Genomic DNA, 27768 nt, shown 5'->3' on the forward strand with positions numbered 1-27768 from the left:
TCCTGAGTTCGATTCCCAACAACCACATGGTGGCTCACAACCATCTGTAATGAGGTCTGGTGCCCTCTTCTGGCCTGCAGGCATACACAGACACAGAATATTGTATACATAATAAATGAATAAATATTAAAAAAATGGGTACAAATCTAAACAGAGAATTTTCAACAGAAGAATTTCAAATGGCCAAAATACATTTAAGGAAATGCTCATCATCCTTAGCCATCAGGGAAATGCAAATCAAAACGAATCTGATATACCATCTTACACCAGTCAGAATGGCTAAGATCAAAACCATCAATGATGTTGGAGAGGATGTGGCGTAGGGGGAACACTCCTCCATTGTTGGTATAAACTTGTACAGCCACTTTGGAAATCAGTTATGGCAGTTTCTCAGAAACTTGGGAATCAATCTTCCTCACGACCCAGCAATACCACTCTTGGGCATATACCCAAAAGATGCACACTCATACCATGTGCTCAACTGTGTTTATAGGAGCATTATTTGTAGTAGCCAGAATCTGGAAACAACCTAGATGCCCCTCAACCAAAGAATGAATAAAGAAAATGTGGTCCATTTACACAATGAACAATGGAGTACTACTCAGAGGGGGGAAAAAAACAAAAAACAAAAAAAAACAATGACATCTTAAAATTTGAAATTTACATGCAAATGGATGGAACTAGAAAAAAAAAAAAACATCATGAGTGAGGTGACCCAGACCCAGAAAGACAAACATAGTAAGTACTGACTCACTCATAAGCAGATATCAGAAAGAAAAAAAAAGGATAACCAGCCTATAGTCCATGACCCCAGAGAAGCTAGGTAACAAAGAAAAACATACATAGATTCCCCTGGGAAGAGGAAATAGACAAGATTTCCTGAGAAAATTGGGAGTGTGGGGAGGGGAGAAGGGAATGCAGAAAAGGAGGGGAGAATGAGAGGGAGGAGAACATGAAGGGATGGGATGGTTGAGGTGGGGGAAGAACAGAGTAGGGAAAGAGATAGCTTGGTTGAGGGAGCCATTATGGGGCTAGCAAGAAACCTAGCACAAAGAAAATTATCAGAAATCCCCAAGAATGACCCCAGCAAAGACCCTAAGAAATAGTGGAGTGGGTGCCTGAACTGGTCTTCTCCTGTAATCAGATTGATGACTACCTTAATTGTCATCATAGAACCTTCATCCAGCAACTGATGGAAGCAGATGCAGAGATCCATAGCTAAGCACTGGGCCGATCTTCCAGAAACCAGTCCAAGTGATGGAGGAGTGATAATATGAGCAAAGGGGTCAAGACCATAATGGGGACACCCACAGAAACAGCTGAGCTGACCTAGTGAGAGCTCACTGACTCTGGACTGACGGCAGGGGAACCTACGTAGGACCAAACTAGGTCCACTGAATTGTGGGTGACAGTTGTGGGGCTTAGACAGACATAGTCAGTGGAACTAGGATTTATCCCTAGTGCTTGAACTGGCGTTTTAGAGCCCTTATTCCTTTTTTTTTTTTTTTTTTTTTTTGGAGGGATACCTTGCTCAGCCTAGATGTAGGGGATAGGGCCTCCGTCCTGCCTCAAAGTGATGTGCCAGACTTTGTTGACTCCCTTGGGAAGCCTTACCCTCTGAGGAGAGGATGGGGGTCTGGGGTGGGGGAAAGGTGAGGGAAGTGGGAGGAGGGGAGGGAGTGGGAACTGGGATAGTTATGTGAAATGAGAAAAGAATGCTTTTTAAAAAATAAATTTAATAATTTAAAAAAACTTTAAAATAGATAGATGAATAGGTACATCAATAGATAGATAGATAGATAGATAGATAGATAGATAGATAGATAGATAGATGGATGGATGGATGGATGGATGGATGGATGGACGGACGGAAGATAGATAGATAGATAGATAGATAGATAGATAGATAGATAGATAGATAGTCACCAAGCTCAAAATCACTAAGGGAGGCTGCAAGAAAAAGGAAAAATAAGTCAGTACTTTAACCCGGGGTTTGTACTAAGATGCCTTGGTCTGAAAGTCCAGCCTCTGAGACTCTGCTGCATTAGTGTCAATCCTGACCCAGTCCTGAAGCCCTGCTGGACTGAGTTGTCCAGGTTTCCAAGGACTCTTAGGGCAGCCTCCTGCTTCTGAGCCTTCCCTCCATAGATCACACAAACACGAGAGTGGAGCAAAGCACTGGCAGGTGTGCCAGGTTCTCCAGCTTCTTCTCTCTCCTTGTTTGATGCATGAGAAGTTGAGAATAAAGAAAAGACCGTTCCCAACAGATCTCAGAACTCACAACCAAACCAGGACTGCACCTCAGGTCTCCAGGCTCTTCTGTGCCTGCCTGCCTGCCTGCCTGCCTGCCTGCCTGCCTGCCTTCCTTCCTTCTTTCCTTCCTTCCTTTCTTCCTTCCTTTTTTCCTTCCTTCCTTCTTTCCTTCCTGCCTGCCTTCCTTCCTTTCTTTCTTCCATTCTTTCTTTCTTCTTTCCTTCCTTCCTTTTTTCCTTTCTTCCTTCCTTGTCTCCTCTTTTTCTTCTATTTGTGGGTCTTGAAGCCTTGAATTTGATAGCTGTAGTCAGTGTAGTCAGTTTAAAAGAGTGTTTTCTTAGGGCCAGTGAAATGGTTAAACTGCTGAAAAGGCCTTCTGGGTATGTCTGAGGACCTAAGTTTGATTCCCAGAGCCCATGTAAAGGTTCAAGGAAAAAAGTCCTCCAGGGAGGGATCTGTCCACTCACTCAAGTACCTCAAGCAGCTTACACAAATGTTTCTTGGCAAAGTCATGCTGCTGATTATAAAATCCCAGGGGGTGTGGGAGAATTTCTGGTTTGCACAACCTGACCAGACCTGAAGAGAGTAAGTTGACTCTGCCCCCAACCTTAGATCTGTGTGAGGCTGTGGTCTGAAACTTGTCCCCCAACCCCTTCCTACTCTCCTCTGAGGTAAGATAGCATACTCAACCACATCTATCTGTTCATAACACAATAACATAGGCACTGCCATGATCCTTCACCCACATAAAATTTTGAAGAGCCTGTGGGGCTGTGTGACCCATGCTACGGAGGAATTTCATAAACAGGCTCCACCCAGTAAAGAGAATTACCATGCAGGAGACACGGAGCAAAGTCCTGTCACAGGAGGAAGGGAGATTTATATCTACCAGACCGGGCAGAGGCAAACACCAGTGTCCCGGGACACACACCACCTAGAGCTGCTATCATGGACGTCCTGGTCCCATTTCTGCAGCTACTGGTGCTGATCCTGACACTTCCCCTGCACCTGCTGGCTCTGCTGGGCTACTGGCAGCCTGTATGCAAAACCTATTTCCCCTACTTGATGGCCAAGTTAACAGAAAATGCCAACAAAAAGATGGAAGGCGAGAAACGGAAACTCTTTAGCCCAATAAAAGATCTGAAGGAGACCAACGGGAAAGTGACCCTGCTGGAGCTAGGCTGTGGCACTGGTGCCAACTTCCAGTTCTACCCACCTGACTGCAAGGTCACCTGTGTGGACCCGAACCCCAACTTTGAGAAGTTCCTGACGAAGAGCATGGCTGAGAACAGGCACCTCCAGTACGAGCGCTTCATCGTGGCCTATGGAGAGGACATGAAACAGCTCGCTGACAGCTCTATGGATGTGGTTGTCTGCACCCTGGTGCTGTGTTCTGTAATGAGCCCAAAAAAAGTCCTCCGGGAAATCCAGAGAGTGCTGAAGCCGGTGAGCAAAGGGAAAAGGGTATGGGCCCAGGGCAGGTGAGCATGGCATTGGCAACTCAAGAGTTCAGGACCCCAGATGAGGAAGTTGATGTAACCTACCCTCTGACAGCAAAAAAAAAAAAAAAAAAAAAAAAAAAACACCATCAGAATGTCATGGTCCATGGTCGATAACACCAGGCATCTTCTTGTGGATAGGAGATCTGTGGGGGTGCAATGGATGCTCCAGAAACACAGGGGCTGCTGTTCAGTACAGTGGTGAGGAGAGCTGGCACAACGCCGAGGGCAGTGAGGTCTAAATTGGTATCTGGAGACTTACGGTGTAGAGGAGGTGGGGAAATCAAAGTGTTCTAGTGGAGGAAGTGGGGGGACAAAGTCTTCAAGTGGAAATGTTAGGGGGCAGCAGAGTCTCTGAGAGTTTGAGCTGGGTGTGAAAGAAAGGAATTTGGGATAATTTCCAAAGTTTCTGGCTTGAACAACTGAAGGGAAAGCGGATGAAATAAATAGTCACTAGCCGGCATGGAAAACTCTGTTCTGGTGTTGGGTCTCGGGATTTGCTGAGACATCCATGCAGAGAAGCCACGCAGGTCATTAGAAGTTCAGGTCTGGAAGTCAGGACAAGATGTGGCCTGGAGAAAGAGCTATGGACAGTAAGAACGTCTAGTGGGAATTCAGTATGGGACTGAGTGGCTCCTCTGGGAAGAGGACACTGTGAGAGAGAGCTTGAAGGAGCCCTGCTGTAGTCAGAGCCCTGGGGTGTCTTGGTTGCGCTAGACACCAGAGTCTCAGGAGAGGCTGGGATCACGTCTCTAGCCAGCAGGTATGTCTAACCCACAGGCCCTGGTTAACTATGAAAGTGGCCCAACCCAAAACTGTAAACTTATGAGCCAGGCGGTGGTGGCACACGCCTTTAATCCCAGCACTCGGGAGGCAGAGGCAGGCGGATCTCTGTGAGTTCAAGGCCAGCCTGGTCTACAAGAGCTAGTTCCAGGTCAGGAACCAAAAGCTACGGAGAAACCCTGTCTCGAAAATCCAAAAACAAAAAAGAAAGAAAGAGAGGGAGAGCGAGAGAAAAAAAAAACTGCAAACTTATTTAAAATACAATGGGACTTTTTTAATTTTTTAAGGTTTATTTATTAATTATGTATACAGCATTCTACCTGCATGTGTCCCTGCAGGCCAGAAGAGGGCACCAGATCTTATTACAGATGGTTGTGAGCCATCATGTGGTTGCTGGGAATTGAACTCAGAACCTCTGGAAGAAGAGTCAGTGCTCTTAACCTCTGAGCCATCTCTCCAGCCCTATAATGAGACTTTTTGGGTGACTTTTTATAACTTAATCACAAAGTTCTTGAGTATGAACACGGTAGACAACAGGTGTCATGTCACAATACCGGAAGGTCACACATATGAAAGAGCCCTCAGTTGCTCTTGCTCCCTGCTGTGCGAGTCACTTTAGTGATTCTATAAAGATCCCTTACCAGTCATGGCTGCCCAGTTACCAGAGGCTCCTTTCATGCCCCATGAGGAGGGTGGGAGCTAGACATACAATGTCAGGAGCTCTTACTCCGGAGAGATGGGTCTGAAGGAAGGAAGGGGACATGAGGACCAACAGTGTGAGATGGACTGGATAAGTGACCTTCACCCCCCCAGGGAGGACTACTCTTCTTCTGGGAGCACGTCGCCGAGCCTCGGGGAAGCTGGGCCTTGCTGTGGCAGCAGGTTTTTGAGCCTACCTGGAAACACATCGGGGACGGCTGCCACCTCACCAGAGAGACCTGGAAGGACCTTGAGCAGGCACGGTTCTCCAATATCGAAATGGAATGGCAGTCCCCTCCCTTCTGGTGGCTACCTGTGGGGCCCCACATTATGGGAAAGGCTGTGAAATAACCCTCCAAAAGGAGTTCCTCTGCTCCCTCTCCGCCTGTAGTCAGAAGCCAACCCAGTCAAAGAACGTGAAAACCTCCTCGGGCGCCACCACCGCTGCTGCCAGGGTGACCCTGAGCCTCAGTCCCGCTTGCAGTGAGGCACTTTCTCCAGAGGCACCAAACTATACAGTGCCAAATTGTCACCTACAAAGCCCTGGATTTTGCCCGGCCACCTCCTAGGACCTCTACCCTCCCTTTCCCTTAGCCGCGTGGTAAAGTTCTCACTGCCGTCCTTCCGACACTACACCCGTGTGCCCCTCGGAACTGGTCACATGTCGATGCGTGTGTTCCCCACCAGGCCACCTCAGCCTCCCCCGCTATCACCCACTTTGTGCCGAGCTTCGGGGGGGGGCGCAGAGGGAAGCCAAACCCTCAAGATAAGAGAAAAGCACTCAATAAAGCAACCAGAGTTTTTGTTTTTTATTGTCAAATTCCTTTTAATAAATAGACAAAAACCACTAGGCTGGTACAGCACACTACGGTCAGAGGACAGGGAGGATTAGGGATGGAAGAGCCCCTGAGACAGCAACAAGAGACAGCGACACGCTCTCCTCCCTGACCCTCTGTCTAAGGCACTTTGGGGAAGACATGCTATCCAGGGTGGATGAGAGAAGGAGATCGGGGACCCCCTACTCCCCATCCTGCATCCCCATCCTTCCAGCCATGCCCACAGCCCATCCCTGATATGCCCCCTCGTCTCACAGCATTCTAAGGGGAAGTCGGAGGGGTGGTTCTCACGGTGGGAGAGGTCTGTGCCTCTGAGGAAGTAGAGTCTGCCGTATCTCGATGTGATGCCAACAACCTACCCCACTATTTCCATCCCAAGAAGCCCATCTTGGGAAAGGGTGGAAGGGATTCAACAGCCAGAATTGGAATAAGGGAGGTTAAGCAGAGGCTGGCACCGGAGTTCCATCAGGAGCCACATTGGCATCCAGGATGGGGCGGGCGTCAGAACCCTCCCACTGGGAGCCACCCCAGTTACTCCTCTGGATGGTGCCGGTCTTCTCCTCCTTGAACTGCTGTCGGTCTTCCCGAAGGATCTTCACTGCGTGGTACTGGGGCACAGTGGCCTCCGGGTGCTTTACGCGCTTGAAGAATCCCAGCTGTGAGGACAGCAAGACAGACCATGAGAAGAAGCCTGCAGGGCTGAGGGCCCTTAGAGCCCCTCACCGTCTCCGAGCCAGAAAGCTGAAACGAAAGTGAGGTAGGCTGGCCAAATTCCAGCACAGTGGCAAGTACCCAGCTTGCTACCATCAGTACCAGGGTCCAAGGTTCTCATTCACAGCCAAAGGAAGACCAGAAGGAAGCCCAAGGTGTAAAATCAAGGAAATACCCTTGGTCCCTGAAAAAGAGGCTTAAAACTGAACACCAGGTCCTCCCACGCTTTCCTCTCCCACCCAAGTTTCTTAAAAAACCTCAGTAATGTCTCCTAGAACTCAAGATCCAAGGGAAAAATTAGCGCCCTAGACCCCCCCAAAAAAAAACCCTGAATGATGACTCATAGCCATACACCTGTGTGCTTGCACACTGAATTGCATCCCCTTAGGCTAGGGCCCTTGCATCCATGAATACAGTAGCTTAACCCCTCACCTACCAAGGTGGTGATGGGCCCCTTGCACACTGAAATTCAGAACAGTCAAGACTCCTGCATGCTCAGACAGCACAGGATATCCTTGTGCAATCATCTCTGCACACTCGTTCCCACAGAAAAGACATGCATGGAACCCCACGTGCCCACATGCTGGCACTCCCAGCCTACTCGCTCCCTGTGCATGCTGGGCTGTGTGCTCACACTGAAAACTTCACGTTTGCATTGCTCCTTACCTCAAATATTCGGACCCTCGTCTCCCTTGTACACACCCCTCTCTTTACTGAGCCCCTCCCAATGCCGGCTCTGTACTTAGACATACACACACACACATAGATACACACACATGTTCATACACACGTGCACACACAGCAGTTACCCCACAGTCCCTGGACCCCCAACTTCCATGGCCGAGGGCTGCACGGCCAGATGGGCTCGGTGATAGCTGGTTGGAAGTGATGAGCTCGGACTGTTGCGATGGAAGAAGCCACACTGGGATGTTGAGGGAGAAGGGGAAAGAGGCAGACGATGGGAAGGCTGAGGAGGGAGGGGGACTTCGTATCTGCCTGTCTCCCTTCTATGGAGAGTAGGCGTCCCGATCAGAAGGCATCAGTCGTCCCTAAGACTGGGCAAGTTCTCAACAGCATTGATGCCACTCCAGAGCTGGCCCGCTGATGACACACCCTTGTCAAATAGCAGCGGACAGGGTAGCTACAGAGCCTAAGGATGTGCTCGGTTCTACACAAGCCTCCTACGTGGCATGTGGCTCGGGGATGGGCCCTGGTGGAGCATGAGAGCCCCTGTACTAACATGTGCGTGTGTGTGCTTTTATGTTGAGCCAGTGTTATGTTACAGCTCTGTCAGAACAAGAATGGTCCCATACGAGGCAGCTCCCATTGAGCTCCAAGCAGTTCCCTGGAGCCAGTGTTCCACGCTGTAGGCCTTGGTCACAGCTTCCTTCTCAACCTTTGCTGCCACACTGTGGCTAAATCAGACCACACTTTTCTACTCCTGAGGCTCTGTCCACCATGGTTCTTCTGGAAGCTTTACATGACACTGCCCCATCTCCCCACATCCCTATCCTGCCCCTTCACCGTCTGAGGCCCAGCTCCAGGGGTCCTCAAAGCCTTCCTTCTTCTGAGTTCCTACCATCTCAACTCGACACTTCTGCCCCCTCCTTAACTACAAGGCTCCCACACTTCCACTCAACTACACAAGCCTTGAGGATAAGGTCTGCACCGGAGCCAACTCCGAAACATCCTGAGCAGACGGAGTTCCTGGGGCGTGCAGGGTAAGTGCTCGCGGTAGGAGCTGCTGGATGAACCTGTGTGAGTGAGCGGCCAGCCACCTTCCTCTAATCCCAGTTCCCACTGGCTCCATCCCTCCCCGGGCCTCACCTTCCACAACAGCAGCACCAACAGGGCCAGCACCAGCAGCCCAGCCAGCACTGCCAAGAGGATAACCCACCAAGGGACTCCTTCTGCGACCACAGCCACAGGGTCCAAGTACACCATCACTGGGATCTGAGAAACAAGGAGTCAACAGGCAAAAGCTAAAGAGAGTGGGAAGCGGGAGAGTCCCCCATCGGCCCGTCCTCCAGCCTGGCAGGCAGCTCACCATTGTGGACGCATCTCTGAGCAACAAGTTCTTGATAGAGGACTTCACTGTGATGTTGGCTCGGACGATGACTTCCAGGGACTTCACGGCTATGTACTCCTAAGGGATAGGGAAGGAAGGAGACTTCTAAATGCCCATATTCTTCCCAATCCTCTCCAGCCACTGACACCACAGTTGAAATGGTGCGGACGCAGAAGGCGGGTGTTTCTGCCTGGCTTGGCTTTAGAGAGTGCTGCATTAGGACGGGGAAGAGACAGAAGTAAACCCCAGGGGGCGGGGTTTGCAGAAGCTGTCCAGCCAGAACCCATGGTGGTGCCCTCACCTCCAGAAAGGTGCTGTTCCAGAGACGGCCCCAGACATGTAGCACAGCCGCGCGATCGAAGCTGTATAGCGGGCAGCTAAACACCACACACTTGGCCGTGCCCTGGGCACAGTCCTGCGGAGGATAGGAAGACCCTGAGCCAACAGGCCCATGGGTAGCCGTCTTTCCCATGTTCCTCAATGGACCTCAAATTCCTCTCCTCCAGGAACTCTGCCTAGGCTAACCCTCTGGCCCAAAATAGCTGCCTACCTCAAACCTGGGCCTTGAAACACATCGGAAAGGGTCTTCCACTCCCAAGCAACAGGCAAAGTGACTTCCTGAGTTAATATCTACTCTGCTTATTGTCTCAATAATTAAGCACCCAGAAACTACCAGGCACTTAGCTCAGTTAAGCTCCAAATCTTCTACAAGGTACTTTCTTTTTGAGACAGAGTCTCACTGTGCAGCCCAAGTTAGCCTAAAGTTTTCCTTCCATCTGGGCCTCTAAGGGCTGAGGCTGCTCTGGTGTGGCACACTGTGCCTGGTGTCAATGTTTTTCAAAAGAAGAAGCTTAGTCTTGAGGAAGGCCACCAGCCTACTTCAGGTCACAGAGCTAGTAAACATTTCCAGTGGTATCAGATATGGTGGCACACACCTTTAAATCCCAGCACTCAGGAGGCAGAGGCAGGCGGATCTCTGTGAGTTCAAGACCAGCCTGGTCTACAGAGTGAGTTCCGGGACAGATGAAAAAATGCCACGTGGTCACCCAAATGTGACCTCTGAAAGAAGGCACGCACGCACATGCGGCTTCCACACCTACATGCTGGCCAAACACGCATGCACATGAAAATTTAAAATAATAAAATCATTTTAAAAAATAAAGCCAGGAAAAAAGTAAATAATAAATAAGTGCAGGCACGGGGGCATACGCCTGTAATTCTAGCATCTGAGAAGAAATAAAAGGATTTCAATTTGGAGGGACGCCCAGGCTGCATAGCACAGCAGCCCTTCCCCTCTCAAAAGAATGAAGAGCTGGGCCACAGTTCAGCAGTAGAGTGTTTGCCTGGCATAGAAAGGCCCTAGTTTGGTCTCCAACCCTGCTGGGAGGGAACACCCTGTATTCTATGGAATGATGCGAGCTTGAATCTGAAATAAAAATTAGCACAATTAATGGATAACTAGACATGGTGGCACATACTTCTAATCCTAGCACTGTGAAGGCTGAGGTAGGATTGCCGTGAGTTCAAGACCGTTTCTAGACTGAGCATGGTGGCACATGCCTTTAACCCCAGCACTTGGGAGGCAGAGGCAGGCAGGTCTCTGTGAGTTCAAGGCCAGCCTGGTCTACACAGCAAGTTCTGGGTCAACCAGAGAGACCATGTCTCCAAATATAAAGAAGAAAAAAAAAACTCTGTTTCTAAATAAAGAAATATTAAATAAAGAAACTATTTCAAGGTTCTTGTTAAACAGGGAGTCTCTTGGAGCTGTCAGTCCTGTGGGGGAGGCGGGACTAGATGTCTTCCACAGCATCAGCGAGTTCCAGATGCAGCACAGCTGCCTGTGTTCTTTAGCCTCGGGTTAGGTATCAAAGGGGCATGGGGAAGCGTCAGCCCAGAAAAAGGACGAGTCGCGACAGAGTTCACCATCCGCTTTCGGCGACTGGCCAAGGACCTCCGTACTTATCATGGTCCACGCCTAGGCTTAGCTCAAGCCCCAGTGTCCCTAACTGACATCTGTACCACACTCTCACTGTCTGCACCAACCTAGGAGGAACACAGAGCACTCAACAAATCCAGCTAAATACCAAAACTATGTGGGAGAGTGGGAAGCCAAGCTGGTCAAAGGGGATAGACAGAAAGCTTAGCCAATCTTGTGTATATACTAGAATCTTAATTATGAGAACATGAAACACTGAGCCTGGAGGCCCATGCCTGTAATCCCGGCCCTTAGAAACTGGAGGCAAGAGGATGAGTCCCCCCCAGCCCCTTACAAAACGCAGTGTTTTCGATAAATGAGCAGGGTCGCTGCTTCGCTACCTAGCTGGCCCTGGAGTGCACACCGGGAGTTGCAGGGTCTGAGGTGTCAGGAGCTGCCTCATGGGTACTGTCTCCCTCCAGCTGTCCCTGGTGTCTGAGCACCACATGTCTTGCCAGGTGACTCCGAGGATGCCCAGCTCCCTGACCCTCACTGTGGCCATGCCGTAGCCGTGTTGCCCTCACCAGGGTGATGTTTCTCTTTCTCTCGGCAGAGGATACTGGCCACCAGGATGTGCTGGGCTCCAGCTTCTCTGGAGGCTCCTCTGGCCTCAGCGGTTCCAGCTCTCGCCGCCTCCTATCCCTGCTGTCCACATCCTGGAAGGCGCAGTGAGAGTTTCTTCAAATACTGCAACCCCGGAGATAGCATCTCCCCTCCAACACCCACACATACCCCCCTCCGTGCGACATCCCTCCCAGGCTCCACCCGGCCTGCCCTGCCTAAGCCTCACCAGGTGGAGGATGTTGGGTCTTGGAGAGCAGATCCCTTTCTTCCCAGGCCCCTGTCCTCCCTCCAGCTCCACCCGCATGGGGTACAGCAGCCACTTCCCGTTGGCAATCTCGTGGGGCCACATGATGTTGAGGAAGGCTGAACCCAGAGTGTTGAGCGACTGTCCTTGATTGGAGACCTGTGGGCCCAAAGCAGTGGGAAGAAATGAAACTCAAGATTCTGACTGGTCCTTACATCACAGGGAGAGAGGCAAGGCTGATGTGGAGGACCTTCGGGAAGCAGAGCAGAGCTGCACAATCTAGACCAGACTGGGCGTTGTTCTCTGCTCATTCTCCAGGAAAAGCTGACCAAGTGTGCGGGGATCTAGGACGAGCCAGGGCAAAGTATTGACGAAAGTTATAGATTCTCCCAAGAACCTATTCCAGCAAAAGCCGTTCCTCTTGAGTTCCCAACACCTCTCAGATCTGCCGGAGAGACGGCCTGTCCAGATGACTCCCTGAAACCCCAGCACCAACGTGTGCTTAGAGCCATGTCTGCCCGGTGCAGAGGCCTGGAACCCCAGGGCCACCATGCTGCCATGTGGGGAAGAGCCCAAAACATTGAGAAATCTCTAAAGCCTCTTCTCTGGGGCCACACGACAGGATGCTTACCGTGACCTCATACTTGACCTTGCTGCCCACATCCCTCTCAGATCGCATGGCGCTCTCTCCCTTCACCTCGCCAGAGAAGAAGAGTTGCTGAGGAGTGGCCACCCTGTTATGGGGAGATGAGAGGAGAAGCTGAGGAGGCCTGGGGTGCAGCAAATGGAGCCAAGAGGGTAAGGTCGGGTAAGGCCAAGCCCAAGCTCTGGGAGCAGCAGAGGGACCCACGCAAGCAGCACCTACCCTGAAATGGACAGCGGCAACTCAATGAAGACTTGAGCTCGAACAAGGGATGGATGCAGTTCCTGCTCACTGATCCTGGCATACGAACATGGGGATGTGTGAGCTGGCACAGGAGCCTCCATGGGGCACTTGAAGACTTTCTAAGTCACCCAACCTGTTCCCAGTCTTACGTGGCCAACAGCAACTCCACCTCCAACTCGGTGGTCTCAATCGTGATTCCAGAGGTGCTGAGGATGAGGTAGAAAGTGACCTGCCAAGTGTGGACCGGCAGGTAAGTCAGACGGGAGCTGGGTCTTAAGAATGGGCCAGACAGAGAAAAGGCTAGACATGCCAACCTGGGCACCTCTCTTCATAGGGTTCCCCAGCTCACACTCGACATGAGAGGCATTCTCATTGGACAAGCAGAGCGGCTTCTCCTGGATCAGGGAGGGAAGGATAGGTCAGTTTGGGTTCTCATCTCTTGTGAATACACAATGGAGCTTTACTCGGTCATAAAGAAGAAGAAAACTATGTCATATGCAGGAAAACAGATGGAACTGAGGTCCCCACATTAAGCAAAACAAGCCAGACTCAGAAAGACAAACATCGCACTTTCTCTCATATAAGAAATTTAGCTGGCCGGGTGGTGGTGGCGCAAGCCTTTAATCCCAGCACTCGGGAGGCAGAGGCAGGCGGATCTCTGTGAGTTCAAGGCCAGCTTGGTTTACAGAACAGGCTGCAAAGCTACACACAGAAATCCTGTCTCGGAAAAAAAAAAGTGAAGGAGAACCATATGGGGAGATGAGGAGAAGAGGGATTCTACAATGAGGATGAGGGAGCACAAAGAAGAGCAGTAGAAAAAAATAATACTGCATATTTTGTGGAATCTAAATACGTGAGTATCTATGGATATATACACACATATATACACATATATACACACATATATATACACATGTATATACATGCACATATATACACATATATGTATACATATATTGCATATATGAACACATATATACATATATGTGTACATGTATACATACACATATATGCGCACACATACACATATGTACACACGTATATACATATACACATATATGTATACATATGCACACATATATATACACACATATATGAAGTCAAGTGTGGTGGCACATGCTTGTAACCCTAGCCCCTAGGAGGGTGAGGCAGGAGGATTGCCTTGGGTTCAAAGACAGCTTAGGCTACAGAGAGAGACATTGTCTCAAACATACATGCAGACCAACCTTGGTACTTGGGAGACAGAGGCAGGCGGAGTTCAGTGAGTTCAAGGTAGTATGGTCTACAGAGGGAATTCCAGGGTAGTCAGAGCTAAACATATATACATACACACAAAACTGATTCAAAAAAAAAAAAGAAAAGAATATACATAAGCATAGGGGACAATTTTGGGCGAGGAGGGAAACCAGAAAGAGAAAGGAAGGTGTGGTGGTTTGCATAATAATGTCCCTCTAGGTTCACAGATTTGAGTTTGTTGCTGGGGAGTGGCACCACTTGACAGGGATTAAGAGCTGTGGCCTTGTTGGAGGAAGTGTGTCCCTGAGGGTGGGCTTTGGGGTTCCAAGTGTTCAAACTAGGCCCAGTGTCTCGCTCTTCCTGCTGCCTGCCAGTCCAGATGTGGAACTCTCGGCTACCTTTCCACCACATCTGCCCGCATGCCGTCGTGACGATAACAGACTAAACCTCTGAGCTGTAAGCCACCCTGATTAAATGTTTCCTTTATAAGAGTTACCGTGGCCATGGTGTCTCTGCACAGCAATGGAAACCCTGACTATGACAGGGAGGGAGAATATTGGGAGTGACTTTGATGAGTTAAGTACAGTGACATGCAGGTTTGAAAATATCATAAGACCTATAACTACTAAAAAAAAAGTCACAAAAGCTGAGTGGTGGTGGTGCACGCCTTTAATCCCATTTTAATTCAGCACTCGGGAGGCAGAGGCAGGCAGATCTCTGTGAGTTCGAGGCCAGCCTGGTCTACAAAGGGAGTTCCAGGACAGGCTCCAAAACTACAGAGAAACCCTGTCTCGAAAAACCAAAAAAAAAAAAAAAAAAAAATCAAAAAAAAAAGTCACAAAAAGAAAATAAAAATTAAAGGAACATGGGGCTGGAGAGATGGCTCAGAGGTTAAAAGCACTGTCTGCTCTTCCAGAGGTCCTGAGTTCAATTCCTAGCAACCACATGGTGGCTCACAACCATCTGTAATGAGATCTGGTGCCCTCTTTTGGAATACAGGCATACATCCAGGCAGAATATTATACATATAATACATAATAAATAAATAAATATTCTTTAAAAATTAAAGGAACACACTAGGCCCTGTCACAGGTTCTTACCACAGAATCCAGGGCTCGAACGCCTGAGTAGCGTAAGGAGGCCGGTAGGGTGATCAGGAGCTGGGCTTCATGGGCGTCATCCCCATCTGCCTGAGGCTGGGCCGGGTCCGAGGGCAGGTTGGTGACCGTGAGTTCCAGGCCTATGAACGGCTGCCCACTCAGCGCAAACAGGGCCGTTGTCCCATCCACAGCCCTGGAGGATGGAACCCAACTCACTGTAGGATCTGAGCCTCCCACCCTGACTACTTCTAGCCCCCAAACAAGTGCTCACTGCCTCTCCTCTCACTCCAAGTCCCCCACACCACACATCAGCCAGCTCTGAGTCAGGGGACCTCCATTCTTATGTTAAGGCCACCACTTTCTGACCCGGTCTAAACAGCAACCCAGAGAGGTTGCTCTCATTCACAACGTGGAGCCAGAGGGGTCACACTGTGATGACGTGTCCATAAAATACACGGCATCACACAGACTAGGAGCATTGTTCTCTGGTCGGGACCCCGCCCCTCGCTCCGTCCTCTGAATCAGAGCCCTGTCTGACCCCTATGAAGAAGCTTCCTCCACTTGCTGAGGCCTAGCCCTCTCCTCCCCGACACGTGTGCTTTCCACCCATCTCACGTGGGCAGAGGTTGGAACTCGGTGTCGCTGATCCGGGAACAGAACCGGGCCTGCACCAGCTGCAGGTTGCTCTGACAGATCTTATCGTCACCACAGCCTTGCTTCAGGAAGTGGATCTGAGGAGAGTGTTCGGGAGAAGATCACGTCTAAGGTTAGCGAAACACGGGATGAGAGGACTCCAGGCTGGTCCACAAACAGACCACAGTTCCCCGCCCAGACTGCACAGACTGCGAAAAGCCGTGATGGGTACCACTGGGCTGCCAAGTGAACCACGTAGTGAGCTGCACGCTGTCCATTCCGGCCCAATGGGAGCAAGGAGATTTAAGAGGCTTGATGTCCATCTCAGAAGACACCAGGCCTGGATTACCCCAGAACCATGAGCAACTACAGGAAGCGAGGGAGCAGGAGCACGAAGGAACACATGCTCATCTGAGCCATTTCCCCTTTGAGGTATTACCGTGCCTACATATAAGGCTTGTACTGGGGCTGCGTGTGCAGAAGAGCTTTTTTTGCAAGCTGCAAGCTGGTGTCACTGTGGAGGCGCGGGGATCATTGTCCCTCCCAGCTCCGTTTCCTGCATGCTCACCTCTGTCCTTTGGGTGCTAGGCTGGTGAGCATTGAGGATGGGAGCCACAGGGGGGAGCCCCTGGTCAGGAGCTTGCCTAGGGCTGTTGAGACTATATTGCAGGGTCACCACAATGGCCCGAAGCTTGTCTTTGACATTTTCCTGAAAGGAAAGTATTGTTACTCACTGGAACCACCCCTAGTCCCAGCCCTGATCAAGGCCCTCACCAGTACACTGAAGACTCTCAAGCTTAGAAAGAACTTGAGGGAGATAGACATACAAGCGGGCAAGCAGTGAGGATGAGAGAGACCACAGCAGGAAAGGCTTTCCCGTCGAGCAAGGAGCAGACACCACCTCTGTGAACTTCCAGACTTCACAAATGTGTGAGTACTAGCTGGGTGTGGTAGCTCATGCCTGCAATCCTAGCACCCAAAAGGCTAAGGAAGTGGGATCTCACAATTAGACCAGCCTGGCCTATATAAAAAGTTCCAGACCAGCCTGGGCTACATACAGACACTCCATCTCATTTAAAAAAAAAAAAAATCGGGCAGAGAGGCAAAAGTGTGTAGAAAGGAGCTCAAACGGGGACTGCTCAGTGCCTAGATCTTTTAAAAATAAAAAAAATAAATAAATATGGAATTTTTCACAAATTTATGTGTCATCTTTAAGTAGAAGCCGTGCTAGCCTTCTCTGTTATTCCAATTTTAGTATATATGCTGCCAAGTACAAAGGCTTTTCTTATTTTTTTAATTGTGTGTGTGTGTGTGTGTGTGTGTGTGTGTGGTGTCTGTATGTGAGTATAAGCACATGGATGCGGGTATCCAAAGAAGCCAGAGAGTGCCAGGTCTCCGGGAGCTGGAGTTGCAGGGCACTACTGGCCACCCAAGGTGGGCACTGGGACCCAAACCTGGGTCACCTATAAGAGCTAGACAATCTCTTGGCTGCTGAGCATCTTTCTAGTCCCTTGGGGCCCAGAGCTCACAACAAAGTGTGACCACAATGGCCCGAAGCTTGTCTTTCTAGAGAAGAGGAGACATGCGACAGTGATGTCACTCGGAGACCAGAAGGCGGTGTCACCTGCAGCTGGAACACAGTGTCCCCACAGACTCGGTCTTGTTGGTGCTTCAACCACACAGTGCCCGAGGACTGGTGCTTCAGGTCATCTGGGCCTCTGCTCAGGAAAGTCACTCGTGGAACCTGGCCCCGGAGCCTCCGGTCCGTGTCCCCATCTAAGGTGTAATCCAGGGCTGTGGCGTGGAGGGAGAAGAGGGAACCCAGTGAGCTGAGGACCCTGTTCCTAGGGTACCATCAGAGAGAGCAGTGGGTGAGGATTCCACTCACCCACAGTAGGGTTGTAGCTGCTGGGCACAGCAACGTAGCTGAAACAGATCCTTATGTCCACGCTGTGGGGCAAAGGGAGGCTCTTGAGCAAACAAGACCCCAAGCCCTACTTCTGCCACAACCCAGACCCAAGCTAGGGAAGAGAGGCAGGGGAAGGGCACAATCCCTTCTGGACGCGCCTCACCAGACTAAGAGTCCATCAGCACAGTTGGGTTGTTCTAGATCGATGGCTCTCGGAGCAATGAAGATCTCTTGGGAGACGTGAAGAACGGGTCTAGCCCTGGGTGTGGAGAGTTCATTGGGTAGGGAAGACCAGAATGTGGGGTTAGGAACAACTCTGCAGGACAAGGCGTGGGACTGGAAAGAGGCCAGGCCCGCAGGGAGGCTCTGAGAGGCTGGAGGCTCACCTGAACAGCGCGGCAGTATCAGCCAGGGAGCCCACGAGCAGGTCCGGGTAGTAATTTTCATCCACATCCAGGCCCCCAGACAGGGAGTAACCAAAGCTCTTGATGCCCACGGCTTCGCCCTCCAGTACCTGGAGAGCAGCGGTCACCCCTTCCTTGAGCCCCACTTTCCCCAGTCCTCCCTACCCTGCCCTCTGCAGTCCTTACTCCACCCGGAACCATTCCTCCACATCAATCCCTTCACCTGTGAGGGCTTTACAACCACCCCCAGGCTGCTCCCATGGTAGATAAAGACTTTCCCATCTCCATCAAAGGGAGCTCCCACGGCAATATCTGGGGGCATAAGAGAAGCATTGTGAGGCTGCGAGGACGGTAGACAAGGTCCATACCCAATTCTAATTCGTTGAGGAGCTCCGCACATCATTCTAAATCCTCCCAGCCATTCCCTCCAGGCACCGCTAGCTCAGCTTGGCTGAGTTATAGAATCCGCCGATTTCGATTCGACTCCCGACTCAGCTCCTCCCCACATTGAGCTTTGCTTTCCCCATCCCAGTCACACCTGGGAAGCCATCTTGGTTGAGGTCCCCCAAGACAGCCACGCTGATTCCAAACATGGAGTCGGGGGAGCCACAGATCCGCAGAGGGGAGACATGTGCCCAGTGGCCACCCTGGTTCAGGTACACATACACGGCACCTCCCAGCTCTTCTTGGCGCTCAAAGAAGTAAGGGGCCCCCACAATCAGGTCCGGCCAGCTGTGGAAGAGGGAGACAGCATGGGGCTCTCTAGACCAAGGGAGTCCGGACAAAGTGTAGAAGCCACTCCTGGACCCCGGGGCACACTCCTCTAGTCCCCTCTCACCCGTCGTTGTTGAGATCAGCCACAGCCAGAGAGTAGCCAAAGCCAGAGGTCAGCTGCTCCCCAGACAGCACGACCTCGGGTATCAGCCGGCTGGCGCTATCCTTGCGCAGAATGACCACAGCCCCCTTGTGGTTGGCGCGGGGAGCCCCTGCCACAAAACTCAGCTCTTCCGCACGCAAGAGACCCTTCCCAGAGTCGACGGAGAAACCTAGGTGAGGAAATCCCTTACTATGAGTGATTCCCCGAGAGTCAGAAGCCAGGGAATTCCCCCGGAGCCACGAGGGAGAGTTGCTCCCCAGTCACTACCACTATGTCTGGGCTATTCCTCCGCCGCCGCCAGGGTCTAGAAACCCTTACAGCCCTCCTGGTCAGAGACACAGGACGTGATACGGAGGTGTCATAGAGCAAAGAGAAAGGCAGTAACAGAGAAGCTTGGTGACTTGGTAAGAGGGGCTGTCACCGCAATGGGAGTTGAACCAGAGCCGCCACCACTCATGCCCAACCTGGGGAACTGGAGAAGAGGATGTCCCTCCCATTCTGCACACCCAGGAAGTCCACTGGCATCCAAGGCACCTTCTTTACCCCCCTCCCCAACCCTGCAGAGGAGGAAGGCTTTACAGATATGGGAGGAAGACAAGGGAACAAAGCAGAGCTTGCTTCACCCAAATGTTTCCTGGACCTCATTCCATCCTGGATGATGATATGCAAAAGAGGCCATAAATAACCCATGAGGCTGGAGCTCCTCCAATCATAAGTCCACATTAACCCCCCAAAGGAAGTTCCCCAGCGGTCAAGATTGTCCTTCCAACCAGGGTAACCCTTGCCCTCTCGCTCCACCTGCGTCTTCCTCCATGAAGACCCTTGCTTGGCTCACAGCCCTCAGGCCTGCCAATGTACCTAATTCTCCTCTGCAGTTTGGGCCCAATATGTATTTCCCTGGGCATATGTTAGGAGAGGGCTAGGAAGGAAAGAATACTCCCTAGGAGGGAAGCAGGAAAGCCAGGGCCAAACCCCAGGACCCAGGATGCAGGAGCTTACAAACCTAAATAGCTATTCAAGGTCAAATCTCCGGCTGGTCCTGTGAGCCGGTCAGCAGGATCCAAAGTTTTATACACCAGCTGGTCAGGGTCTGAGCTATCAATGTTGGTCACAAAAAGCAACCCTGTGGGGGGGCAGGTCGGGAAGAGACACCAGGGAAAGGCCAGCAAGAGAAGGGGACACAGAGTGAGGAGACAGAGACAGGTAGAAAGGCCAGAAGGAGGTGAAAGGGGAAGAAGAGGAGGAAGAAAGTGAGAGAAACCAAGAAGCCAGAGGCAAAACAACAGAAAGACAGAGACAGGAGGATGGGAGTGTGGAGAAAGAGGAAAAGAGAAAGGAGCAGAGGGTTAGAGCGGTTCTGGACCAGGGAGGGGTCCCTACCAAAGTAGCTGTTGGCAGGGACCGGAATGAGGCTGGGGTCTTGCTCCTTCTCGCCCCCTGCCTCGTAGGGCCCGTCGTCCAGGTCTGCCAGGTCGGACGAGCCCTGGGCACAGAGCTCCACCCTGGCGGTGCCTGCAAGGACAGTCCTGTTAGTACTCAAGGCAGGGGAGAGGCTCACCCCTCAGACCAGACACCATTGGATGGGCACACAGGGAAGCCCCGCCCCTCCTCTTCAGCCCCACCTCCACCATCTCCGGAGCCCAAGCTTCTAGGGTTCCCCAGACATGGCATCACACTCACCGAGTGGCAGCTCAGCCAGTGGCAGCGTGCAGAGACAGGAATGGCAGTGATGAGGTGCGGGCTGCTGTGTTGGAGCATGCAGGCCCCGGCCCGCCGTGCATGTGGGAACTCATGCCAACATGTAGATAAGCACATGACCATGCGATGGAGAGTAGGTACCCCATTTATTTATGCGCTAGCAAGATGGGAGTGGAAGGCATGGCAGTGCCCCCCGGTCAATACGCCAATGAACTTGTGGTCATGCTTGGCCGTGTGCTGCCGGCAATCCCATCTCTGAGGTAAGAGGAGGCCTTGGGCCCCTCCTTCACCCTCCCCAATAAATGACTCACCCTTCCAGTTATAGGTTCCTGGAGCCCCAAAGACGAGGTAGTGGCTGTCCGGGGAGAAGGTGGCAGCTGTGCCCTGCTGGCAGAACCCAAACTGTTCATGGCCCTGGGGGCGCCCCTCACAGAACTTCCATTCCCCACCGTCTAGCTCATCACGGATGGCCAGGTCCTGGCTTAGCACAAAGCAGCGGCCAATCACATCCCGAGTCTCCAGGATCTGATCCACTCTTTGTCGAGACTCATAGCGGTGTGCACAGGTCTGTGAGAGAACAGGAGATCAGGTCATTCCCCTGCGTTTACCAGGGACCTACAAGCGGCCCACATACATGTAGACTTTTGGCAGACACACACACATGCCCGTGCACACACAGACAACCCTAGGCCAGCATCACTTGAACACCATCACCTAGCCAGTGTGAGGTCCTTTTTCCGGTACCCCATCTGTAGCCACTTGAAGAAAAATAGCTTTGTCCTGTGTTCTACCTGGGTAGTCACAGACACATGACAGCACATAGAACACGGGCTTCCCTGATCGTGTAACAATCTTGAAACATGCTGTTGTGTGTGTGTGTGTGTGTGTGTGTGTGTGTGTGTGTGTTCGTGCAGATGTGTGCAGGGGAACATACATGCAACGTCAGTACACATGTGTCAGGTGCATGTGAAACTTAGAAGACAACCTTAGGTGTCATTCTTCAAGAGCTATTCTCCTTGTTTTTTGAGGCAGAGTCTCTCCCTGGGATCAGGACCCTTCCAATTGGGCTAGACTGGCTGGCCAGTAAGTCCCAGGGGTCCTCCTGCCTCCACTCCCTAATGCTAGGGTGAAAAGCACAACCTCCAAATGTTGCTTTACTAATGCTGGTTCTCGGAATCCGACTCAGATGTGCGTGCTTACAAAGCAAGCACTCCACTGAGTCATCTGTCCCTAGACCTTCGTAACTGTCATCATCTCCCGAAAGAAGACATCCTAATATCTGTCCTCTGAGTATTCCCTCTTCCCAAAAGCATGGCTCAGCACACCGTGCTGGCAGCAGCCCTTTCTCTCTACTCTTCCTTCGGACTTACAGACTAGAAGCTAGACCACTTAGTGAGCACTGGTGACATTCAGCCTCATGGCGACTTCTGTGTACATCAGTGAGAGACCCAGACGAGAAAAAGAGTTGTCATAACTAAAAGGCAAGATGCCACATGACTTAAATCAGTACTCAGGAGGCAGAGGCAGGAGGATCTCTTTGAGCCCCAGGACAGCCAGGTCTACATAGTGAGATTCTGTCTTAACAAGGCAAGCATTTGCAGAACTATTTGGCAGCGCCGAGGCCTCCACTGTCTTCACGTGTCCTCTCTCAGAGGTTAGCATAATGTCTGAAACTAAGCAATGTTCGCAGTAGGAATCTGACAAGAGCTCGGATGGATAGATGGGTGTTTTAAAACGGATAAGGAAAGGGACTGTCTCTTACAATTTCGTGTATCAACCAATGGTTCTAGGAATCACCCCGGCGTCCAGTTTGTGTTCTGTAGGCGCGCGTGCATGCACACACACACACACACCGTCTGCATTGTCACAGGAAGCAGTACTCACGACAATCTTGCCCCCAGGTCCCTGGCTCCGAACACTGACTCCCAGCCACTGGTTCTCCTTGCTTTCCTTTTGCACATCAGCTGAAGCAAGACACTGGGTTTCAGGGGAAGGAACAAGGGACCACGTCCTGCCCTCCCCTCTTCACACGCTGTTCCCACTCCACCGTGCCAAGGCCACACCTCCTCTGTCGATGTCCACTCTGTAGCAGTTCCTCTCATCTAGGCTCAGGGGACAAGCAAAGAGGCCTCCAGTGCGATTTGCTTGCTGCCCAGGAAAAGCCAGGGCCTGGGGAGCACCCACCAGCAGCCTGTGGGGTTGGGCAAGGGCTAGATTTAGAGGCCAGAGTACTCCAGCCACTCCAGAGCTTCCCTGACTCCAACTCCTCAGTCCCAAGCAGAGTGTCCAGGTACTAAAGAGAAAAAATAAAAGCCATTTTTCTCAAATTCTGGCAAGGGTATGTTAAAGACCTGGGCACACAGTCATGTTACATCTGTGCTTACTCTCTGCATAAAGGACCAACAGAAAGAGTGGATATACACATGTCAACACACATGCCGGCCAGAGCAGCCTGCCAGCATCGCCAGCTTAAGAGAACTGCCCGTCCCTAGCACCTGTTCCCGACAAGCTTCTCCACCCCCTGCTTGGCCCCAGCCTTAGACACCACCCTCCTCCCTAACCCTGGTCCAGTTGAAAGCCTGCCAGAGATAGCAAGAATGCCCGGAGCAAGAGCGGCAGGCACACAGACTGGTACCGCAGTGGCTCAGGGACTTTCAGAAGCCAGGCAAGAGGCTAGAAATGGGCCTGTTTCCCCTGCACCGTGTGCCCAGCAAAGACCCTACCCACTGGGTAGCTCTGCAAGTCCCAAACTCAGTCATGCCCACTAGGAGGAAAATGGGGAAATGTTTCTGGTGGCCGCTAACACCACCCCAATTCCTTCCCACGTCCAGAATCCCCTTCCCTGTCCTACCTTCACCTCCCACATCCACAGGTTTCTCTTTTCCTCTCCCTCCACCCCTACCCTTCTCTCTCACTGCCCCCTCAGACTCTTTCTTAGTTACAACTTTCTCGGCAGAACAATTTTCCATGATTACAGCCAAAGCGTCTTCCCCAGAGGTGGACTGTGCTGGGAACGGAGGCTGCCTGGGTCCCTCAGGACTGGGCCCTGAAGCCAGGAGTGACTGGGAAGTGAGGTGCGGTAACTGATACCCAGATGGCAACCGAGACCGTCTCTTCAGGAAAGGCTCAAGAGTAGTAGGCAGCAGGACAAGTCCCAAGTCCTCTCTCTCACACTCTTCCATGTTCCATCCTGGGGGCAAATCCCACAACTGTCCGACACTATTACAGACAGGCATCTGTGGGGCACTGAGCCAAACCTTGTAGGGTGGGGGGAGAGGTTCCCACAGCTCCTGCTGTCCCTTAACTTAGCAGCTGTCACCTCGTGTCAGAGCCAGTGTCAAGCAGGGTCGGGGAAGCACACAGCTGGACAGATAGCCCAGCCGTCAATATTGCTTGCTATTCCTGCTGAGGGACCTGGGTTCTGTACCCAGTACCCATACCAGGTGGTTCACAGCTGCCTGTAAGTCCCATTCCCAAGGATCCAGTGACCTCTATGGGCACCCATCCTCACATGGTACAAATAAATTTATATGGGCACAGGGAGCACACACAAACACGTAAATAAAAAAAATTAAAAATAAATCTTTGAAGAGGCAGGAAGGGTAGCCTGATGGTCAAGAGCACTTGTTGCTCCTGCAGAGAACCTGGGTTTTGTTCTCAGCACCCACAAGGTAGCGCACAACCATACCTAATCCAGCTCCAGAGGATCTGGCATCCTCTTCCAGCCTTTGGGAACACCAGCCATGCAAGCAGTGCATACACACAGACAAATATAGGGGAAGCAGGAAGAAAGAGGATATATATTCTCAATCATTTCACCACTGTTTACTGACACCCCATTATACACCAACCCCTGGGTCAGGCAGTGATTGGTAAGACAACGTAGCACCTACTATAGGCCAGGCCCCAGGCTGGACAGAGGTTGAAGGAATTAACCTTTACCACTCTCCACTTGGATTCCCAGGAGAAGAGCCACAGGCATCATCCCACTTGATCTCACAGTCCTGTAAGATAAGAATTCTTATCTTACAGGTGAGCAAACGCATTCAAATGCTTGGCGCAGCCTGCCCACCTCTAGATCCTCATCTGTCTAATTGCCCGGTCAGTGCACTCGCTGGCTGGCCTGTTTTCAGAAGGTTGAAACCACTCCAGCAGAGGAAAAGGAGGGGAAATGACACCCTAGGAACTCTAGGTGATGGTGCCCAGGGGAAACAAACTCCAGCTTTTGCAGGCGTCCGCAGCCTGCAAACACAGCGCGTGTCATCTGTTACAGTCTTTGGGCTCGCCCCATAGGAAGTGTAGGGACTCATTACTGGGTGCACAGCTGTGGTGGACGCACAGAGACACCCAGGGCCTCCGCTGCTTAGTGTGCAACTGCACAGTCAAAGAAGTAGAAGTGTGAGTGTTCAGTGTTCACACCTGCCCTGGAGGTTGAGGGCTGGAAGGAGGGAAAATATGGACCAATGCTAAGTGCCCAGTCCCACTCCTGGAAGGAAGAACCCAGCCAGTTCCTCCTAGAATAAGAGCGCCCTGCACCCCGCACCAGTTACACTCTCCTCTCAAACTTCATCCCAGAAGTCCAACCGCCCCAGGCCTTCAGACAGAACAGTAGCCAGGGCTCCAGCTACTGTGAGGGTGGGGGTGGTGCTGGCTGCTGGGTACAGAATGAGCCTGAGGGCCCAATAAGTAGCACACTACTAGAGCATCCTACCAGAGCTTCGGCCCTGGTCCGGCCCTCCCTGGCCCAGCGCAGTCTGAGTGGCCCCCTAAGGAAGCTGTGCAGCCAGGAAGGTTAGTTCAGCCTGGGACCTTTCAGTCAAGCCTCTGGATCCGGGCGGCTGTGATATTGCTGCTCTCAGGCTCTCTGAATCCAGCACAAGAGCTCTAGCACAACAAACACTTCCAAACACTCACCTCGGGTCTTGTGCTAGTCTAAATATTCTGCGTATATTAAGAACTTTTAATCCCCCCCATAACCCCATGGGATAGTGACGCTACTGTCTCCGCTTCTCAGCTGATGGGAATAAATGAGGCCATAAAAACTGAGCAAAGCAAGGTTAGGCCTCAGAGTCTCATCTCTAGGTTAGACTGAAAACAAACAAGGTCTAAAGAGGGACTGAGCAAGGCCGCAGCTTCTCCATGCCCCTAGTCAGAGGAATGCCCCCTGCTGGAGCGAAATGGAGCCAGATGGTCAGGCCCCTCTGGGAATACCCCCAACTTGGCTCTAGAGACAGAATCAGGGGCCACCTTTAGACAAGGGGAAAATGACAAGAGACCGAGCTATTAAAAATAACCGAGAATTTGCCTGGAAATAACTCAGAGAGTTCAGCATGTCCTAAAAAGGCCTCCGGGCCTGGAACTCTAGCAGATGGCAGAAGGAAGGAGGGAGGGAGGGAGGGAGGGAGGGAAGGAAGGAGAGAGGGATGGGTGACTGTAAGGCTTGTTGATGGCTTGAGACATAAGTTGCTTCCTATCTTTCCCAAAGGTTTAAAGAGCACAGCCTTCTCCCAGATGACAGGAATAATGGAAGGAGAAAGATTAAGGCTCCCCCCCCACCTCCAGTGGGTGTGGAGAAATAAAGTGTTGTCCCTGCCTTCTGCCCCCAGACCAATAGTAAGGGGAGAAGACAGTCCCTGGGGACAGCATTGATCCCAGTAATGGACACTTAAATGTGGCTTATACATTGACTATGAGGGCGGGGGAATGCCCCTTGGCAGGAGGGGGTGGAAAGCTTTCTCCTGTTCTTGCTGCTTTTCCTGTGTGGTAAGAACCAAGGGTATGGAAACGCAATCAGCTGCAAATGTATCTGTCTACCAGGATTTCTGAAAAGATGACAACTGTCCTCTTCATTACACTCCTGCTTGTCTTTCCCCACTACTGAGATTTCTGGAGTTGGACATTCCCTGAGGAGGACAAGAAGCAACTTGGCATCTTTACTGGATCTTGCTGCTGCTGCTGCTGCTGCTGCTGCTGCTGCTGCTGCTGCTGCTGCTGTTTCTCGCAGCAGTGGTGACAGCTGCCACCATCCCTTGCTACTATTCAGAGTCTCTGTTTTCCTGCCACTGTTTCTGACCAAACCATCACTGCAGATTGCCAGGCCCCCCTCGGTCTTCCTATAGCCTCCCTGCTGTGTTGAGCCGCATCAGTCCTGGCCTCCCAGGGCCCTGCATCCCTCACTCCATCTCAGGGGGATGCTCTGGCAGTAGCTAGTTGTTCTCTCCTCTCTTCCTCACACAGCACCCTCATCCTCTCTGTCCTGCCCACTCCTTTTGCCCTATGCAGCTTGCCGCTCTGAGGAAGAAGAGGAGCCAGGGATGCAGGACTGGAGCAAGGATGCACCCTAAAGGAAAAGGCAGAGGAAAGGGGGTCTCTGGCAAGACCATTGCTCTCCAACTCATCCCCAAGGCAAGATCCTGGGTCTGGGGATCTGGACAAGACCAGGCACGCTTTCAGGTTAGAGTGTGAGATGCCTGTGGGCAGAGCACGATTGAAAGTCTGAGAGACAGGTAGATAGGGAGTTGGGACTCGGCTGGTATGGTGACTCACCAGCTCCGGGGTTGGGGTTGTAATTGTCGGTGCAGGGCTACCGAGAAGCCGAAGAGGCTGCCAGGTTCGCCTTCCTTGCGCAGGGCGTTCATTACATCCAGATTGAAGGCGACTGTCCGTGGTAAGAGCAGTCCGGCGAACAAGGAACTAAGAAGGTAACAAATCCCAGGGGGCCGGAGGGAATCGCAGCTCGGAATCCTGCCCATGGAACCAACCCTGCAAGCGCTCCCTGATAGTGCGAAGAAATCGTCGCGCGCCTAGAGCCCCCGGTTCTCCCTAGGAGTGTTTCTGGTTTCCGAAATCTATCTGGTCTTTCAGGAGTCTTCCAATCTTCCAATCACCTCGGCACCCCTCTTGAGACCTCCTCTCCGCTGCCCCAGGACCTGCTAACTACGACTACTGCAGTGGGAGCGCCGGCGTGCGCTCCGGCTCCGCCTCCTCTCCAGGATGCCGCCCAGGCCCCGCCCCTGCCCCGCCCCCTGCCTCCGCAGCTGATGGAGAACCCGCGCACCACCCGGGATGCCCAGAACCTCAACTCCGGTGGAAACTGGTCTACCATTCGCCGTACCCCCTCCCTAGCACCCTGCCGCCCCACCCTTGCACAGTGTACTCCTCCCTTTCCTCAACCGTCCCCCCAAAAAGTGGAGGTTGAGGTCAAGCATGCTGAGAGAAGTGCAGCAGGAGAGAAGGCTGAAAAGAAAGAAGGGTAATAGAGAACTGGGAGGAGGTTGAGGGATTGACTACCTGAGAAGACAAATGCGCAGATTAAAAACAAAGGAAGGGAAAGCAGAGGTTCCCTGCGCCTCGATCCCGCATGGTCCTTTACAGATTCCGCCTCCCCAGAGTA

General features: G+C 51.7%; 2 protein-coding genes and 1 non-coding gene across 6 annotated transcripts; 1 reads left to right on the forward strand and 2 right to left on the reverse strand.

Moving 5' to 3' along the window:
• Positions 1-3185: 3185 nt before the first annotated feature.
• Tmt1b (thiol methyltransferase 1B) lies at positions 3186-5618 on the forward strand. Its single transcript, XM_057758190.1, has 2 exons — positions 3186-3699; positions 5349-5618. The coding sequence occupies exons 1-2, from the start codon at positions 3202-3204 to the stop codon at positions 5583-5585; spliced, it is 735 nt and encodes a 244-aa protein (XP_057614173.1). The 5' UTR covers positions 3186-3201; the 3' UTR covers positions 5586-5618.
• A 410-nt stretch (positions 5619-6028) lies between these two features.
• Positions 6029-27332, reverse strand: Itga7 (integrin subunit alpha 7). 4 transcript variants are annotated; one of them, XM_057757517.1, is made up of 27 exons: positions 26922-27332; positions 22439-22566; positions 22260-22339; positions 20687-20942; positions 20058-20189; positions 19681-19800; positions 18639-18846; positions 18339-18532; positions 18024-18112; positions 17783-17910; positions 17560-17655; positions 17376-17437; positions 17112-17281; positions 16056-16196; positions 15470-15585; positions 14855-15047; positions 12833-12913; positions 12668-12747; positions 12498-12572; positions 12264-12366; positions 11615-11791; positions 11349-11480; positions 9151-9264; positions 8829-8927; positions 8609-8734; positions 7591-7703; positions 6570-6726 (listed from the first exon to the last, which is right to left on the reverse strand). In XM_057757517.1, exons 1-27 carry the CDS (start codon positions 27125-27127, stop codon positions 6705-6707), a joined length of 3441 nt encoding a protein of 1146 aa, XP_057613500.1. In that variant the 5' UTR covers positions 27128-27332; the 3' UTR covers positions 6570-6704. The 4 variants fall into 4 exon arrangements, with proteins under 4 accessions (XP_057613499.1, XP_057613502.1, XP_057613501.1 ...); XM_057757516.1 differs by lacking the exon at positions 7591-7703 and having other exon boundaries at positions 6029-6726; positions 26922-27331; XM_057757519.1 differs by lacking the exons at positions 7591-7703; positions 20058-20189 and having other exon boundaries at positions 6029-6726; positions 26922-27331.
• On the reverse strand, positions 16662-16763 carry LOC130866684 (U6 spliceosomal RNA). The gene has a single exon (XR_009056373.1). It is a non-coding gene; the product is annotated as a U6 spliceosomal RNA (small nuclear RNA).
• Positions 27333-27768: the final 436 nt, after the last annotated feature.

This window comes from Chionomys nivalis, chromosome 25 (genome assembly GCF_950005125.1).
Source record: "Chionomys nivalis chromosome 25, mChiNiv1.1, whole genome shotgun sequence".
NCBI lineage: Eukaryota > Metazoa > Chordata > Mammalia > Rodentia > Cricetidae > Chionomys > Chionomys nivalis.